Here is a 15,998-nt window from a genome sequence, read left to right as displayed (position 1 = left end):
ACTGTCCTTGCAATCTAATTCATTCCGCCTACCTGTCCCACTCAGTGTTTTTCCATACGCTGACTAATGCACATGTTGAGGCGGCTGGAGCACTGGAGGGGTCTGCCAAAGAAACCATTGGGGCAAAATCTAAGAGGGCGGCTTGAGTTATTTAACTCAAATAAAGCCGGGAGAAAAGCCTGTTTGCTCACGGTAATCCCCCCACTTGCTCGACACGGCTTCGCAAGGTTCATCTGCTGCACTAAATTGGTGCACGTATCCTTATTTGTATAGGAGCTCATTGTGGCTGGGTGAGAGGAGGGAATCTGACAGGACTGGCAGCTATTCAAACCCTCATGCCTATTTGCTTATCCTCATTCATGGCAGAATTGGCTTTTTCCGGAACCATTTTCAAGCTATGCGTGACACTGTGTTTTCATTCAGCTTGCCACTACTAATGCAGCAGTGTGGAGTAAATGTTGCAGGCAGCCAGTATGTGTAGCATGTAGGAGGTAGCAACCAGGGCTGCCTGCAGTAATCACAGTGGTGAGTCTACTCTACCATTTGCATGTCTGTGGCGAGAGTCTCCTTCGGGGTTCCCACATCTAAATAGGTGAAGACACCAGCTCGTTGGTTTATGCAGCCAAAATGGAAATGAAATGCAAAAGTCTCGAGTTTGTGATATGCACTGGCAACGGATTTCGTTTCTTAGGCTTTGACGTCATTTGGTGAGACAGCTGTGGTTCATTTTTCAGTGTTTTCTCAACATAGACCGTTTAACCAGCCATTTATACATTTTCTGATTCCCTCCAAAAAAAAAAAAAGCCTAGAAAAAAAAAATATCATGACGCTAAAGCCTGACGCTTTTATGGCACGGACCGGCTAAGAGTCATGCAATTTCTTTTCCGTGTTGTAAAACTGCTTTGAAAAAGTCAAGTTGTGGTGAATTGATTTCTATTTACAGGTTGTTTTGAGAGTGTGAAAAATGACAGGCGGCTGAAAACTAAAACTAAAGATTTGTGACGTAAAGCAGTTCTAATATTGTTACAATAATCTGTATAAAATATTAACATTCAAAAACTGGAGTCAAAGTCAAGTTATTGGTAGTCGGCCACTTATTGAGTATATACAGACAAACAATCCTGTTGCAGAAACACAGTTTCATGGAATACACCAATCGCCCTGATGTGCGTCTGATTACAGGCTTAGACCACAGACTATGAACAACTCAATATCAAGAAGAAACACATGAGACTGGCAAACAGTCTGCACGGCTTCTTCTGTCCCCTGAGTGCCATTAGAATCAGCACGTAGTCTTAGGATCACTTCACGAATTCGCGCCTCATTCTGTTAACACATTAAAGTCGCATCACTCATTGCAAGGATGAGACATTTAAGGTCTTGATATGATGTATAAATCCGGTCCGGTCAGGAAGTTGGAAAAAGTCTGATGCAGTAGGAGCCATGCAGGGCTCCTCTGGCACACTGCTCCTCAAAGTGCACGCAGCAGCCTTCTCATTAAAAATGCAGGAGCAATTACGCCAGCTGAGTCTGAGTCAGTGGAGCTGCCACCTCCACCTCCTCCTACCTTTCCTCCTCCACTGCCTTTATCGCTATGCTAGCAACCTGAGCATTCTTCATGTGAGCCGACATGCCAAAGGTAGGGCTGCAGACGCCGAAAGCTTCAGTTACACTGGGATAACAAAAGCCCGTCTCATTCTGACAGCTTGTCTGTCTCACATGAGGTTACTGTACCTCTTCCTCCCTCCCCCTCCTCCAGCACGTGACTCACAGCCTGACATCCTTCACCACCTCTCCTGCCCTCTCCTGTGCTCTCTTTTCTCTGCCTTATCGAGCCAAAAAAGGTAACATTCACCTCATTTTGAATCACAGCTATGTGTGTTTTGAGTTCATTCATCATGTTGAAGTATAAATTGGCTGCTTCATTTAAGGATGGACAGCAAACTGGATGTCACTAAAGGGTGAAAACACACACTTAGAGCGACTCCTCAGACCAGAATCCAGAGGCTTTGCAATTGTCGGTGTATTTAACTTTTACAGTATCACGTGTTCTTTTTTGTGTTGATATGTGTAACATTTATGACACAGGAGTTGTGTCTCCAGCCACTCAGGTCATCCTGCACAGATGGCAAGACACCATGGGGCTCCCGGAAATAGAGGGAAAGGGATGAACGGCCATAGAGGGAAGGAAAGAGTAATTATAAAGAGGGCATTTTTAGATGGGCGGGTGGGGGCTTTTACAGGAGGATGTAAGTTACCAAAAAAAAAAAAAAGGAACAGCAAGTGAATGTGCAGGTTCTGCTGCAGTGGAGGGTTTGAGGGGCACATCATGTGTCTGGTTTCATCTGGAAGGAAATCTCAATCTTTTCTGTCTCCGTCTCGATGCCTCTGCAAGCCTCTTTCTCTTGTGTGCTTCCAAATAGGCAAACTCCAACATACTTTGGGTCAAAATTGCTTTGTTTGAAGGAGGGTGGGGGCAACGCACTCCACTGAGTGAGCAGGTACTTTGTTTAGGGTCTTGCTCAAGGATACTTGGATACAACATAAAAATGGGACCTGCGTTCAGTCTCATACATGAAACCTCTCTTGCATTCATTTGCACACACGCAGGCAAACACACACACACACACACACCCTCGTACACCATCTGTGCTCATAAATGCGCTGGTAATAAAATCGCATGCATTTTCTTGCTGCTACATTTATAACCGCCTGTGTACTCAGAAGTTTAAAACAACTATGCTCCTCCTGATGGGTAGAAATGAGCAATCCAACCTAATTTGTCCTTCCTTTGTTCCTCTAGAAATTAAAAATAATAATGGATGTCAATTTTGAGCGCTGTAATGAGATGTGGATGCCAGCGTGCAAGTCCACAGTAACCAGCTTTGTAGCGCATGAGGAGCAGTAAGGCGCACACAACCGTCTTGTACGGCTGTGCAGATGGGGAGGGGCTGTCAGCTGATAGATGAGAGAGGTTAAGAGTGTCCCCCTACTAGAATGCATGTGCCTGTTTGTGCATGTACACACAGGCTAAAGCAAGTAAGTTGTCTACCCAGTCGGTGGTGTTGCACCCCTCCCACACGCTCGGCTGCTCAGTGATTGGTTGAGAATGGAGGATTTAGTTCACCTTGGCTGTCCCACGAATTAACTCCATCTATTTGCTGCCCTACATCCGTCTCTTGTCATTTCTTTAGTATTTGCAAAAGACACGACATGTCGGGGGCTTGTCGGGGAATGTGAACCCAAGATCTCTCACACCCCAAGCGGCAATCTTACCCCGTAGCAAAGGGGCGCAGTTGAAACTGAAGCTGCTTTGTGATCCGAAAGCCTTCAATTTCAGCTATCTAAGGGAGAACACATGATGGGTTAACATTTACAGGGAGGCAGGGAAAGCATTTGGTTTTGGGTAGTCAGCCGTGAGACATGAAGCAAGAATTACAAGCAGGAAATGAGTTATACTACAACAGCCTTCATACTAATGAGTACATATCATCCAGGATAGAAAATAGGGCTGAGATTTAGTAAAGACTTGTATTTTTCCGGCCTGAAAAGCCCTTGATCAACTCTTCAAAGCAGATCCACATCAGCAGAGACAGAGAAGACTAAGCTGCTAGCTGAGTTTTTACACAACTGATTTAATGAAAGACTTTGCAAACGGGTCCTTTTTACTCTGCTCTCCGGTTCTATGTATATCTGTCTTTCCCTTGTTGTCTCAATGTTTCTCTTTCTCCTCTATCGAGGCATTAAAGGAGGATTGAGATGGCTTTGTTGTTATTTCTGTAGCACAATGGATCACCCCAAACTCGTGTAACCAAACCCTTTTCCTCTGCTTTAAAGCGGCCCCTCCCTCTGTGCCTATAACATCCAACACTCTGCTCTCTTCTCTCCATCTCTTCCCCTATTTAGGAAATGAGACAGTATTCTGTCATATTATAAATGGTGCCTGTGGCAGGGGCAGACACAGGCACAGATCCTCTCAAAGGGCTCCATTGACTGGTGTTTACTTAAGGCCAGGGACATTAGCCGCTGCTAAATCTACCTAGATCTGCCCCTCTCTGCTTCTCACGTTCTGTAGTCTGGCTGTAAAGCAGACGCCGGCCCACTCCCAGGTCACTGCCAAAGCACAACAGGGTGTGTGTGTGTGTGCATCCTTGTGTGTGTGAGATGGCTGACTTTCAGGCATGTAATGACCGGAGCTATCGGTGTATCAGCACAAGGGGTGCAATAGTATCAGGTATCTTACTGTAACAGCGGCGGGAAAGGGAATAGCAGCAGGGGCTTTGGGAGAGTTTATCGGGAGGAAGAATGCATTTCAATGCAAAAAAACCCCAAAACAAAACAAAAACAAAAACAAAAAAACATGCTAAAATGCATGCATTTAGTAGAAATTGATATTCTACCTTATGTCATGAAATAATAATTGATCCGTGAGCTGTACTGTAATTGCTCTCCTCATAGTTTACGGGAGGAGCCAGGGTCAAGGTGAGACATTTTACTGCGATTCATTTGTAATGCAATTCCATTATCTATCACTGATATTGAATGCAGACACAATCACATGGGAAAAACACACACACACACACACACACACACACACACACACACACACACACACACACACACACACACACACAGGCTGAATTTTATCAAATGACTCTACTGTCTTATCAGCAGGGGGGATAGACAAAAATAGGTCTTTTAAAGGATCCTCTCAATAGAACAGCATCCTGCCACCCCCCCCCAACCCCCACCCCAAGCCATAACCTCATATAAAAGCCAAGCGCACATGTGCACACACAGACACACACAAATCCTCTTTCAGGAATCAATAATTCAGCTAAAGAGAAGCACATGCTACGCCCCGCTGCACTAATCAATAGAAAGCCAAATGTTATTGTTTCATCTCATTCTCTGACTTTCACATTCTAATCTGGGCTGACTGGCACTCACACAACTCCATCAAATTAGTATCTACATATACAAAGAGAACGAGGGGACCCCCAAACACAAAAGGCATCTCATTGTATCCTAACTTGAAAGACAACGTTTAGCTCATTCATCTACTATAAAGTCATCTACCAGTAACTGAGCACAGATGTTCTATACATTTTATATGCATAGAATTTCAAATATGTGTCACAAAATGGGAGTCAAAGGAGGAGACTGGCAGCACTTTGATGTGATTTATGCCCCCCTCCCTCCCCTTCCCTCTTGCCATCCAGAGAAAATATTTATGCCCCCCCCCCCCCCCCCCCCCCACGACACCTCTTGTGGGAATGAAGCCATACCTTGGAAATGCAGCAATGAAAATGAATGTGTGATTCCAGACTGATGCCTAAAATCTGAGTATGCAGAAAAGGGTTTTGTGTGTGTGTGAGTGCACACTCGAGGCACAAGTGTCTACCATGTGATTTTTGTCGACTGTGTGGAATAAACCTGCCAGCAAAGGTCCTACTCCCCTCCCTGTAATCGAGCTATCAATGATCATTAATGAGAGCGTGAGATAGCTCTCCAGTGCCCTCTCACCAACACTCCCCGCCTCCCTTCCTCCTCCTGACCCCGTCTGTGCCTCTGTCATATCAGCCTACGAGTCCACCAGTCATGCCAACTACCCATGAAAATGAATATGAATGCTGGCCACTGCTTTATAAACAGAAACGGATGCTCTTTCCGCACGCCCCCGCCATTGGTCTTGTTTGCATGACACAGGACCCTAGTGGCTCACTCAAGGATAAATCAATCGCTGACGATGGCAAGATCGGATCTGCGCTGACCTTGGGAGTGAACTGCAGCATAGGCAAAGGAGGCAGGGGGCCCTGTTGCTACAGAGCAGGGAGGCCGTGAGCCAGAGGAGGGAGGAAGAGAGGGAAAAGTGAAAGGGGAAGGGGAGGGGAGAATGAAGGGGCATACCCTGACAGAGAGGCCCTTGAGATGAGCAACTCTGAGAGATATGAGAGGAAGGAGGGAGAGGGGGATGATGGAAGGAGCAGGGGAGAAAGGGGGGTGAAGAGGGAAGCCATATGGCAGCAGCACAAATGTATTAAACTATAAATCAGGGGGAGAGCTAGTGAACTGCCAGGTGGGGCTGCAGGCAGGTCCACCCTGCTGGAAGCCCACCGGCCAGTGATCACGGAGAGCACCATGCATCCACGCTGTTTTACCTTCTTGAGTCTTATTACCTCATCGCATTTATTTATATATAAAGAGTGGGTCCATGTAAAGTCTAAATAGTAACGCTGCTTCTTTTCAGGATGCTTCACAATAAAATATCTGATATTCGGCAATATCAAAGCGAATCAAATCATAATTAAAAGCAATGACTGTCAAACGTAGGATGATTGTGGTGTAGAGGGACCAGGAATAAGTATCTTAAGAACTATTACTGTAAGTTCAAGCTTTTATATATATGTATCGATATGTATCTATCTATCTAGCTATCTATCAAAAAATATATATAAATATAAATTCTCATCAGTGTATCCATGCATCAATAGTAATAACAGCAGTTTACATTGACTACGATGCTCCTGTGACCGTCCCGCTACACCGCGGTCTTACTGTAAAAGAAGCTGGTGAGTCATTGCTTTTTATTCCTATTTGATATTGCCTTTTTAGTCTTAGTTTGGAAAAACTCAATGTTAACATACAACTAAATAAACCTCGTACGAACACTAAATGAGCATTTAAATGAAATTAAGTTTAAAGATAGAAAGATTTCCTGTCAAAATTAGAAAAGATGATGAAAGAATAAGCCTAATAATCTGCCCAGTGATTAAAAGCAAGTCTTCTGCTGTTTAACTTTTTTTTTTTTTAATCATAGCTGCTTTGGACACAATTGGGTCAGTACACAAAGAGTAACGAGTTTCAAAGCCTGCACTTATTTCCCAACACATTTAGAGATTTTGGAATATTAGAGGACTAAATCCACAGCTTCATTTGCAGCACTCGTATCTTTCAAATCAATACTGTCACATCGCAACACTTCTGAAATACACACACCTTCTGCATGCCGTTCAATCCTCTCTGTCAATCACTCGATCGTAATAATGGACAGAAATTAGTGTTACACATGTGGTAGAAAAACAATAATCCCCGAAAGGCTGCCGTTTTAATCTCTTGATGATGTCTGGGTAGTGTGCCCTGCCAGTGTCCTGGCAGCCACCGGGGCACAGGCCTGGGCTCCGATCCCAGAGGCGCTGATGCATGCTACAGCTAGAGCAAACACAGGCAGCCTTCCCCACGTCTGCTCTCTGTCAGGACCGTACACACCATCAACACGGGGGGGATAAAACAAAGGTTCATAACCTGTGTCCTCTCTTTGTTAAGAGCTACCATGAGACATTTGTCCTGGTTAGTGAATGAGAATTTCATAATTAAAGGTTTAATTTGCCTCCATTAGAAAACTGAAATGAAGCTTTTAAACAGCGGCTGATTGAGCTGGCAAATTCAAAACACTGCAATGGCAAATTAAATTGGGATTCTAATTCTAAAACATTTTTGAATGTTTGACAGCACAAAAGGAGCTGTCAGCTGACAATAACCCCTGTTCATTACATGACTGGAATTCAGCACAGCGTTAATTCCTGCAATTGTTAGCTGTTAGTAGGAGCTCATCAGTTTGGAGGTGAGCGATGGATGGAGGTTACTGGGCAGCTCCCAGTAACAATCCATTAGTGCTGGAATAACAATAACCCAAAGCTTCCGGCCTTGATCCTTGATCCTGGGTGCGTGCACACACACACACACACACACACACACACACACACACACACACACACACACACACACACACACACATGCACAGATATAGACATCCAAACTCTAGCAAGGTACCTGCCATGTGAAGCCATCACAACCAAGGCCAGCTATCCATCAACTCCCATCTCCACTCAAGGATGAGAGGTGGATGAAGTTAGGGGTGATGGAGGAGGGAGGGAGGGAGGAAGGAAGGAAGGGAGGGAGGTGAGAGAGGAGTAAATGAGTAGGCTTGACAAATGCAAGAAGAGCAGGAGAGTGGCGTACCTTGGTCTGGAGATAGTGGGGGTAGTAGTAGGTGTACTGAGGGTACATTGGCTGCTGCTCCAATCGCTTGCCCATGTAGCTGGAATCCTTAGCACTGAAGCAGGGAATGGTGACACGGGAGGGGTAGGGGGGGCGGGAGCTGCCAAGTAGCTAGGGTAGAGGCAGTGGAAGGGTTGTTTGAATCCTTTCTTTGCTGTCCGCACTACTGTGTCGCCAGCCGGTCCTTTGGGGGGTGGGGGGGTGGGGGGGAGGCAGGGTCTGTGTGCTGGACGACAGCTGGGAGAAGGTCTGCCTCTGATGGGGAAGCTCCTAACGAAGGGTGCCTCAAGGGTCCGAAGCTACAGTATCCGGCGGATTCTGACTCAGTCTCAGTCACTGCTGGATGAATGGATATATTTCCACAAGTACTTGATGCAAGAGAGCAAGAGGGTCCGTCAGGATCGGATAGTAATGTGTGATAAGGGTGAGGTAGAGGATGAAGAGGAAAGAGAAGAGGTGCAGGTGGCAGTAGCACTGGCAGTTCTGTGAATGTTGGAAAATGGGAGAGGAAGAGAAGGAGGAGAGGAGGAGGAAAGGGATGGTAAAGGAAAACGGGAGAGGACGTAAAGGTTCACTTCTCTATTTAAGCTGTTTCACTTTCGCCAGGGCTTTAATCTGCCTCTCTCTCAAACATACTCCGTGGTTCTGACTCGCTCTCTCTCTCTCTCGTGCTCTCTCTCTCTCTCGCTCTCTCTCTCCCCCTCTCTCACACTCACACACTCTCTCTCCTCTCTGTAGTCTGATCCGACGGCGGCTGTGCAGTCCTGTTTGACAGAAGGGAGATATCCTCAGCACCGGTTTCCAACAGATGCACTTTGTGCACGGAGCAGAATCACAACACAAGAGCTGAGCGCAGAAACGAGAATCAATCTGAGTTTGCACCGGTCAAACCAGCGAGAGGACAGATAATAGAGGAATTATTCCAGTTTCTAAAGGATGTGGCGTTTAAAATAATCCACTGATTGTTCAGTCAATCCACTGGGTTCCAGCTAGAAGACAAGTGACTGTGTCCCAGGTGGCCAGTAGAGAAAGAGTCCCTCCTCGTCCACGATCCTCCCTCTTCCTGCTCTTGTAATGTGTGTTCCTTATTTCTTTATTGGCTCTCTCACTCCTCTAAGCAGCCTGCCTCGTTCTCTTTCCCTCTGTCACACAGTTGCTCTCTCTTTCTCTCGCGTGCGCTCCCTCTATCACTCGGTCTCTCTCTCTCTCTCTCTCTCTCTCTCTCTCTCTCTCTCCCTCCCTCCCTCTCCTCCACACTGACAGGGCTGTAAAGGGGGCTCGTCCTAGGCTGCGAGCAGAGCAGACTGCCTCCTCCTTCCCCAGCCCAGCTGGTAGGAGGGTCTTGAGCAGCCCTGTGCGAGAGGGATCCAGACACAGACCAGTGGGCTGCAGCGTTTCCACAACCTGGGAGAACGCATGGATGAGGAAGAGAGGACTGGAGACGAGAGGAGGATGGCGACAGCACGAGCAGTCGATTCCCCCTACTGGCTGCACATGGAGCTACCACCTGGAACACATTGTATCTTCACTCACACAGACACGTTTTCTCTTGAGAAACTAGGTTGAATTGACTGTAAAACTGGAGAAATAAAAGAAAAAAGTGTATTGCTCAATTTTTTTTAAAGAATCAGAAAACATTTATTTACACACACCTACAGGAAAAGGAACTCAACTATTTGTTCTCTGTTTTCATGCAGCCAAAAATAAAATGACTTGTTTCCACATTTCATTATTTTTATATTTTATGTGTTGAGAATATAATGTAAGAAACTTTTCAGGATTTGACTGATATGCAGAATTTTGGAAAAAAAGAAAAAAGAAAAAAGAATCCAATTCACCGGTTTTCAAAGCCTGGATTTGTTTTCAGTACCTTGATAGATATTGGGGTGTAAAAGCAATATTCATTTTAGAAGACTTATGTGTCTAGGACCCAGTATAGGTGGACGGATCGAATCAATACCAGCAGAAGAGTCTTAGGGACAAAAACAACGCATCGAGGGAAAGGCCAGGCTGCTACAGACACGGAGAGGGAAATATAATTATCAGATAGGCCACTTTTATTTGTAGGAAAGGGATGAGACTGATATTGATTCTGGATTAGCAGATCAACGGCCTCTGGATCAACTGGACACATATACACATCTGGAAAGGCAGACAAAAGACAGTAAGAAAGACAAAGGCTAATGGAGAGAATAATAAAAAGAGAGATACAGAGACAAAATAAGACCAGACACGTTTGGAAACTGAGCCTGAAAATGGCAGACGAACGCGCCTCACGTGTCTAAGCCCATGAGACAGAAATACTAACCTATTAAACCCAAAAGCATCAAAATGTTCCTGTCAGTAAAACAAAATTTACTGCCGAGAGATTACAGAAAATTACCCTCGAACTAATAAGAAAAGAAGACAAATTTGGAGAGAAATTAGAAATGAAATGCTGTTCATGCAGCATCAGTTTTTAAAAGAAAAAAAACTTTGTCGTGACAAAGTTTTGTCATGTTTAAAACAAGTTTCAAGTTTATTAGTCTTGAATTTTACTGTGTAATCATTTCATTTAAATGTGTAACATTATTAAGTATTTGTTCCCTTATGGCTGAAAACAGTCCAATATCAGTTCAAACAGAAATCCTGTGGAATGGACTCTGGTCAGCTGAAGCATTAATATTAACTGTTTGAACCATTAAGAATTAAGAGCAGGGAATTAACTCTTGAAACTAAAGAACTTGATCTCAGCTCTGCAGACACTAGAGTCTGTCTGGAGGACAGGTCTGACATGAAGATTCAACCCTCTCTCATGAGTAGGAAGGCACTCTGGCTGCACTTCAGTAATGCTGGATGTAATTAAACTACAGTGACATGTCTCATTCCATGGAAGATTGTGGATGTTTGTGTTTTCTGGTGGTGATGGAAGCACTCTGGTCTGAATCAGGGAGACTGACGTCAAAGGGAGACGGAGCCAACTGTTTCATAGAAAGACAGAAACACCAAGGGAGTTTCTCTCCAAAGCTGATGTAACGGCTTTTATTTTGGTGTCACCTCTGTGGTGTTGTGGTTGGCGTGAAACATATGAATACCACCCAGAAGCAATAAGAAAACGACACTAGCTCTTTGTTCGGTATCACTCTGGACGATGATGTGAGGCCTGTGAACTTCCCAGTGAGCAAAGAGCCGTATCTTGTTTCAGCAGGGGCTGTGTCCAGGCTGGCACTGGCTACCCCTGATAGCGTTTCCTCTGACACACTTTTTGACTTTTTTTCAATGATCTTCTTGATTGACACTTTTTGAAAATTCACATGCCCCCAACGTTGCTTTTAATTACATTAGCTGGAAACAGCATTTGATGGGTGCCTAATTTTCATACTTGGGCCGTATTATGAAGTAGTTGGTTTACTTGCAGCCTGGAAAAGCTCAGTGCTCCCCTATAACAGTATTGGCCGCCCGAGACTTATACAAGTCTTAATCCACCACTGATATTTTGGCTGATTTGTTGCGATGAAACTAAAACTGTGGCCCATTGTTGTCTCGGAACAAATATTTGCCCAAAGTTATGCAAGCGGGTCTGTCACAAATGTTTGTGAAAGAAACCTGAACCCATCTGCTGCTCTGTTCTGAGGTCTTCCTCTGATGCCTGTTGAAACGCTTTCTAAATTGAGAGCGTGAGTGAGTCATTCACATGACTTTAAAATAGAGAAACAGGAAGACAGCTGATGATGTATCATGCCCATGAAAAGTGCCAAGTAGTTACACTTCCTATCAGAGGAAGGAGGCAACAAATAGAGAAGAAAAATCAGGTCACTTGCCTCTGGTCAGAGCAACTGAGAGTCAGACAAAGTGTCCGTATTTAACCAGATCAGTAAAATTACAGTTTAATAACTTTATACAGCAGTAAAAGAAAGCCTTTCTGAGAGATGTTTAAAGATAATAATATCCATAGAGATATTAGCGTCCCGAAGTGGAGCTGCCCTTTTGTTCATTGGCTGCTCTGACAACATCAGTAAATCTCTATTTAAAGTGAATCTCTATTAAAAGCCAGACAGAATCAGAAAAAAGCACCGGGATCATATCTACACAACAATCTGCAAGTCACAAGTATCAGGCTTTGTTTCCTGTGGTTTGCTAGACTGTCCTGTCTTGGGTGTTTCCCAGAAAAGAACAGATGCGTGGAATTCGAGGGAGGGCTGGCGCAGCACCAGGGAAAGAGTGGTGGGAGAGGAAGAATGAAGGGAGTAGGAGGAGTGGGAGGAGGAGGAGGAGGAGGGGAAAAGCGGGGTCTGATATTCCTGGAAAAACCCGTATGTTTTTTGGCAGCAGCTCCACTGGGAGATACCCAAGCACCATAAGATCAGCTTACGTGTTTGGTTCAGGCCTACTCATGCAGCATGACTAACCAGCTTCCCTATTTGGAGTATTTTGCCATTCCAACTAGCACACGATTAATGAGCACATGCAGCCGCAACACTGACATTTGCACGTATCCTGCATCCTAGATACTCTGCTTGGGTGGCGGATCTGGAATTATAACAAAGATGACAACAATATGAGGACACGTGTTGATAATCACTCCGATTAAGAGCAGACGGGTGCATCCTGCATACCAGCGTACCAACCCACAGAGGATCAGAAATGAAGTTTCTATGAACCGCCTCAACAAAGAAAGAGTAACATCGTCATAAAAGTAAAATCTGATTTTGCTGTTACAAAAATAAAACCATGCTAAGACTTATTAGTGTCAACTTTGAGATCGAATGTTAACTAAATGCATAAATACTTAATTTCAAGGTTCCCCTTGAATGACGTCTATATGAAAGCAACAGATCTGAGCAGTTAAAATAATCATCTAATTAACAATGTCTGTACAACGTCTTAATGCCAGTTGCAATAAATCATAAAACTGTCTCAATGGAAAATTGCATTTGGAACAAAAAAAAGTTCTCACATAATAGAAATCATAATGCCGGCGTTTAGTCAGACACACAAGTTGAAAATGCTTTGAATTACTGTCATCTGCATTCACTCAGGCTTTCATCTCCAAAAATTGTAATCTAGATTTAACAAGACCAGACTGGCCTGAACTGACAATATTATATCAGCAATGTGACTACATGTTGCCTAAAATAGTTATTTAAAATGTAATGATCATAAAAATCGGGCATTTATGCAGTGGTTCTAAATACAAACAGCCAGACTCTCATTTCCTCTCATCCGTCCGGTGTTGCAGTTATTTCAGTACGAATGAATAAATGACTCAGAGGCTTTATTTACATATCATGCCACACAGAGCCTCGTCCCACACAGGATGACATGAAACAAACGTGTAGCATTCAGTTTACATTGACAACATATCTAAACCAGTGAAAAGAGAAAAAAAACTCCAGCAAAAATTACGACCAGACATATCAGACAGAGAATCATGTATACGCTGACTTCTTTCTTCTAGTCCATGCTTCTTCTACACAGTCTGCAAATAAAAAGGTTTCCTGCTCAAACAACCACGCTAAAGTAAATGGACTTGATACATTTAATAGCTCCAACTCCAAACAGCTCTTCTCTGTTCCACTGTTTGAAGTACACAACGGAACTCAACACAGTGGTGCCGAGGCCAACTAACATTCCTGCAGTTTAATTACAGAGTGATCCGTCCATAGCACCAGCGCCGCGCACGCGTGTCGGCTACAGGGTCCACGCTGGGCTGACGCACAACTATAAATCTAAACACTCAAACCTCCCTATATATATAAATATATATATATATATAATATATATATATGTGTGTGTATACACACACACACACACACACACACACACACACACACATATGCATTATCTTATTACATGCAGTATCTTATTACATTCTTATCAGCACACTCATGGATGACATGCTGAGCTAATACAACACATTCCAACTAAGAGTGATGTACTGTAGGTATTGCAGGGTGCTCAACTCATTTTTTTTCCCTCTCACTGTTGATGGGCTAATTACCTGGGTTTGGCGGTTTATCTACTACTTCATAACAAGGTAAAGAAAAAAGAAAAGAGAGGGCAGATTGACTCTGGACCACCAGCCCTGCAATGAGACATTTGATGAACACCAGGCAGGCAGATTTCCAGTGAGTCATTAGCTTCTATCACAACATAGAGGAGAGCAACGCAGGCCTAATGGGAAGGAAATATGAAACCAGACATGCATGTGTACAATTGACTCACAGAGCCCCTCGCTACCCAGGCAGGGTCAAGCAATAGACCTGGATGGAGTAAATTGCACTAGATCACTATTCACAAATGTGAAATGGATATAAGTCATTCCGGTGACTAATTTCCTGATTAGCATGTTTCTAGGAAAAGATCAGAGCTGATACAAATGATGTTGTACTGGGAAATGAGGCCCACAGATTCACATATAGTTGTGTGTGTGTGTGTGTGTGTGTGTGTGTGTGTGTGTGTGTGTGTGTGTGTGTGCGCGTGTGTGCGTGTGCGTGTGTGTGAAGTAAGGGGGTCTACAGCTGTGGCACTTATGAGTGTGTCTGATTTTCTCAGTGAGGAAATTCCGAGATCAGAGAAAAGTCAAGGCTGCTCTGACACAGAAGGTGAAAACTTGAGAAGAGCTCACAGACCAGACTTCCCGAGCGGCCTTATGCTAACCCCCATATAACATATAAGAGTCGGCCATGTCCTTCTGTGACTCCTACTGCCTCCAATCAGAAAAGTTACATAAATGAAGATGAGGACGAGACAATGCCAAGAAAATCTCAGTATAAAAATGAATTAAGTGCTGCACATGCAGAGAGTCTTAGCATAAACAATGGATGCCTTCTATACGGATGTGCTGAGCCAAAACATGCAAAATCAACATTCTTTGGAGAAGTAAATGAATCCGATCTCATGTGAAAGGTGAAAAAGCCAACTATGTGCAACATGAGCTCTCCCGAAGCTTCACCGTAGCACTCAAGAGTGTATCATGTCCATTGGCATAAGTAATACCGATGTTGCACTAGTGTCTCTCTCCCCCCCCCCCTTAAACAAATGATCTGGACCTGAATGACAAACCTCCAGAATAATGCTCATATTTGTCGTCCATCTCTGAGACATTGCTAAGTTGTTGCAGTGCGTCAGTTTCTCCAGAGCAAGAAGTCTGACATGTGTGAAGATGGTCAGTAAAAGAAAATGGAGTAAATAATCGGCAAATTATAGGTTACTGAGGTATAACGATTATGTATTCATCCCTAACAAGTGGCAACTCTTCTGTTATATGCACATCTGCAACCCAAACATCATAAACGTCTAAATATGGCTGACTTTTTCATTAAAGTCAAAAGGTGAAATCCTTTAAGAAATCAACAAGAATGTCCCAAAAAACAGACAAACTATAATGAAAGCTTCCTGATGTTTTGTTTTAATAAGGTCTTGTTTAAGGTAACAAGTTTTAAGTGGATAATTTGATTCTTAACGAGCGAGCGACAGTCTGTCTTGTCTGGTACCGCTTTGATACTTAAGTAGTGACACTGCAGCATCAAGGATCCATGTCTCTACTCGTATCATCTCTCCGACATGTGAAGCTCTTTCCCCGGCGCTGGCGGGGTCCAATACCAGAGCAGCGGTGCGTTCCATAATGTCGCATTGCATTGCGACTTGGAGAAGAACCTCAGTGATCGAGTTCTTTCTAACCAGAGTTTGTGACCTGGTGAGAGTTGGATGTAAGTCTTTTCACCCTCAGCACATGCTAAAGAAGATAGAATTTACTTTTTTCTTGGAAAAGGAATGCAAAGTACAAAGTAGGGGGAAATGCGCAAGCGTAAGGAACCAAGCCACTTTGACAAGGGCTGAATTGTTACGGCTGGACGACCAAGCATCTCCAAACCAGCAGGTCTTGTTGGTGGGTGGTCTGAGTCTGCAGCGGTCTAACAAAGTACAACCTGTGACAGAATCGTGGGCACCCAAGG

The 15,998-nt window shown here is 44.1% G+C and overlaps 1 protein-coding gene across 4 annotated transcripts in view; it reads right to left on the bottom strand.

Annotated features, from left to right (window-relative positions):
* LOC147240719 (RNA-binding motif, single-stranded-interacting protein 3) overlaps positions 1 to 15,998 on the bottom strand; it is a 287,130-nt gene that overhangs the window by 198,096 nt on the left and 73,036 nt on the right. Inside the window, exon 1 of one of the 4 annotated variants that reach the window (XM_086194101.1) lies at positions 8,023 to 9,305. The exons of the other annotated variants lie outside the window; for them this stretch is intronic. Coding sequence (XP_086050227.1) covers positions 8,023 to 8,097 — 75 coding nt within the window. The 5' untranslated portion in view covers positions 8,098 to 9,305. Of the gene's footprint in view, positions 1 to 8,022; positions 9,306 to 15,998 lie in introns of those variants that run through there. 4 annotated transcript variants of the gene reach the window in all.

This window comes from Aulostomus chinensis, chromosome 22 (genome assembly GCF_037954235.1).
Source record: "Aulostomus chinensis isolate RoL2024-O1b breed Wild chromosome 22, RoL_Achi_v1.0, whole genome shotgun sequence".
Taxonomy (NCBI): domain Eukaryota; kingdom Metazoa; phylum Chordata; class Actinopteri; order Syngnathiformes; family Aulostomidae; genus Aulostomus; species Aulostomus chinensis.
Note: the sequence above shows the minus strand (reverse complement) of the source record. Positions and strands in the feature narration are given on the sequence as shown.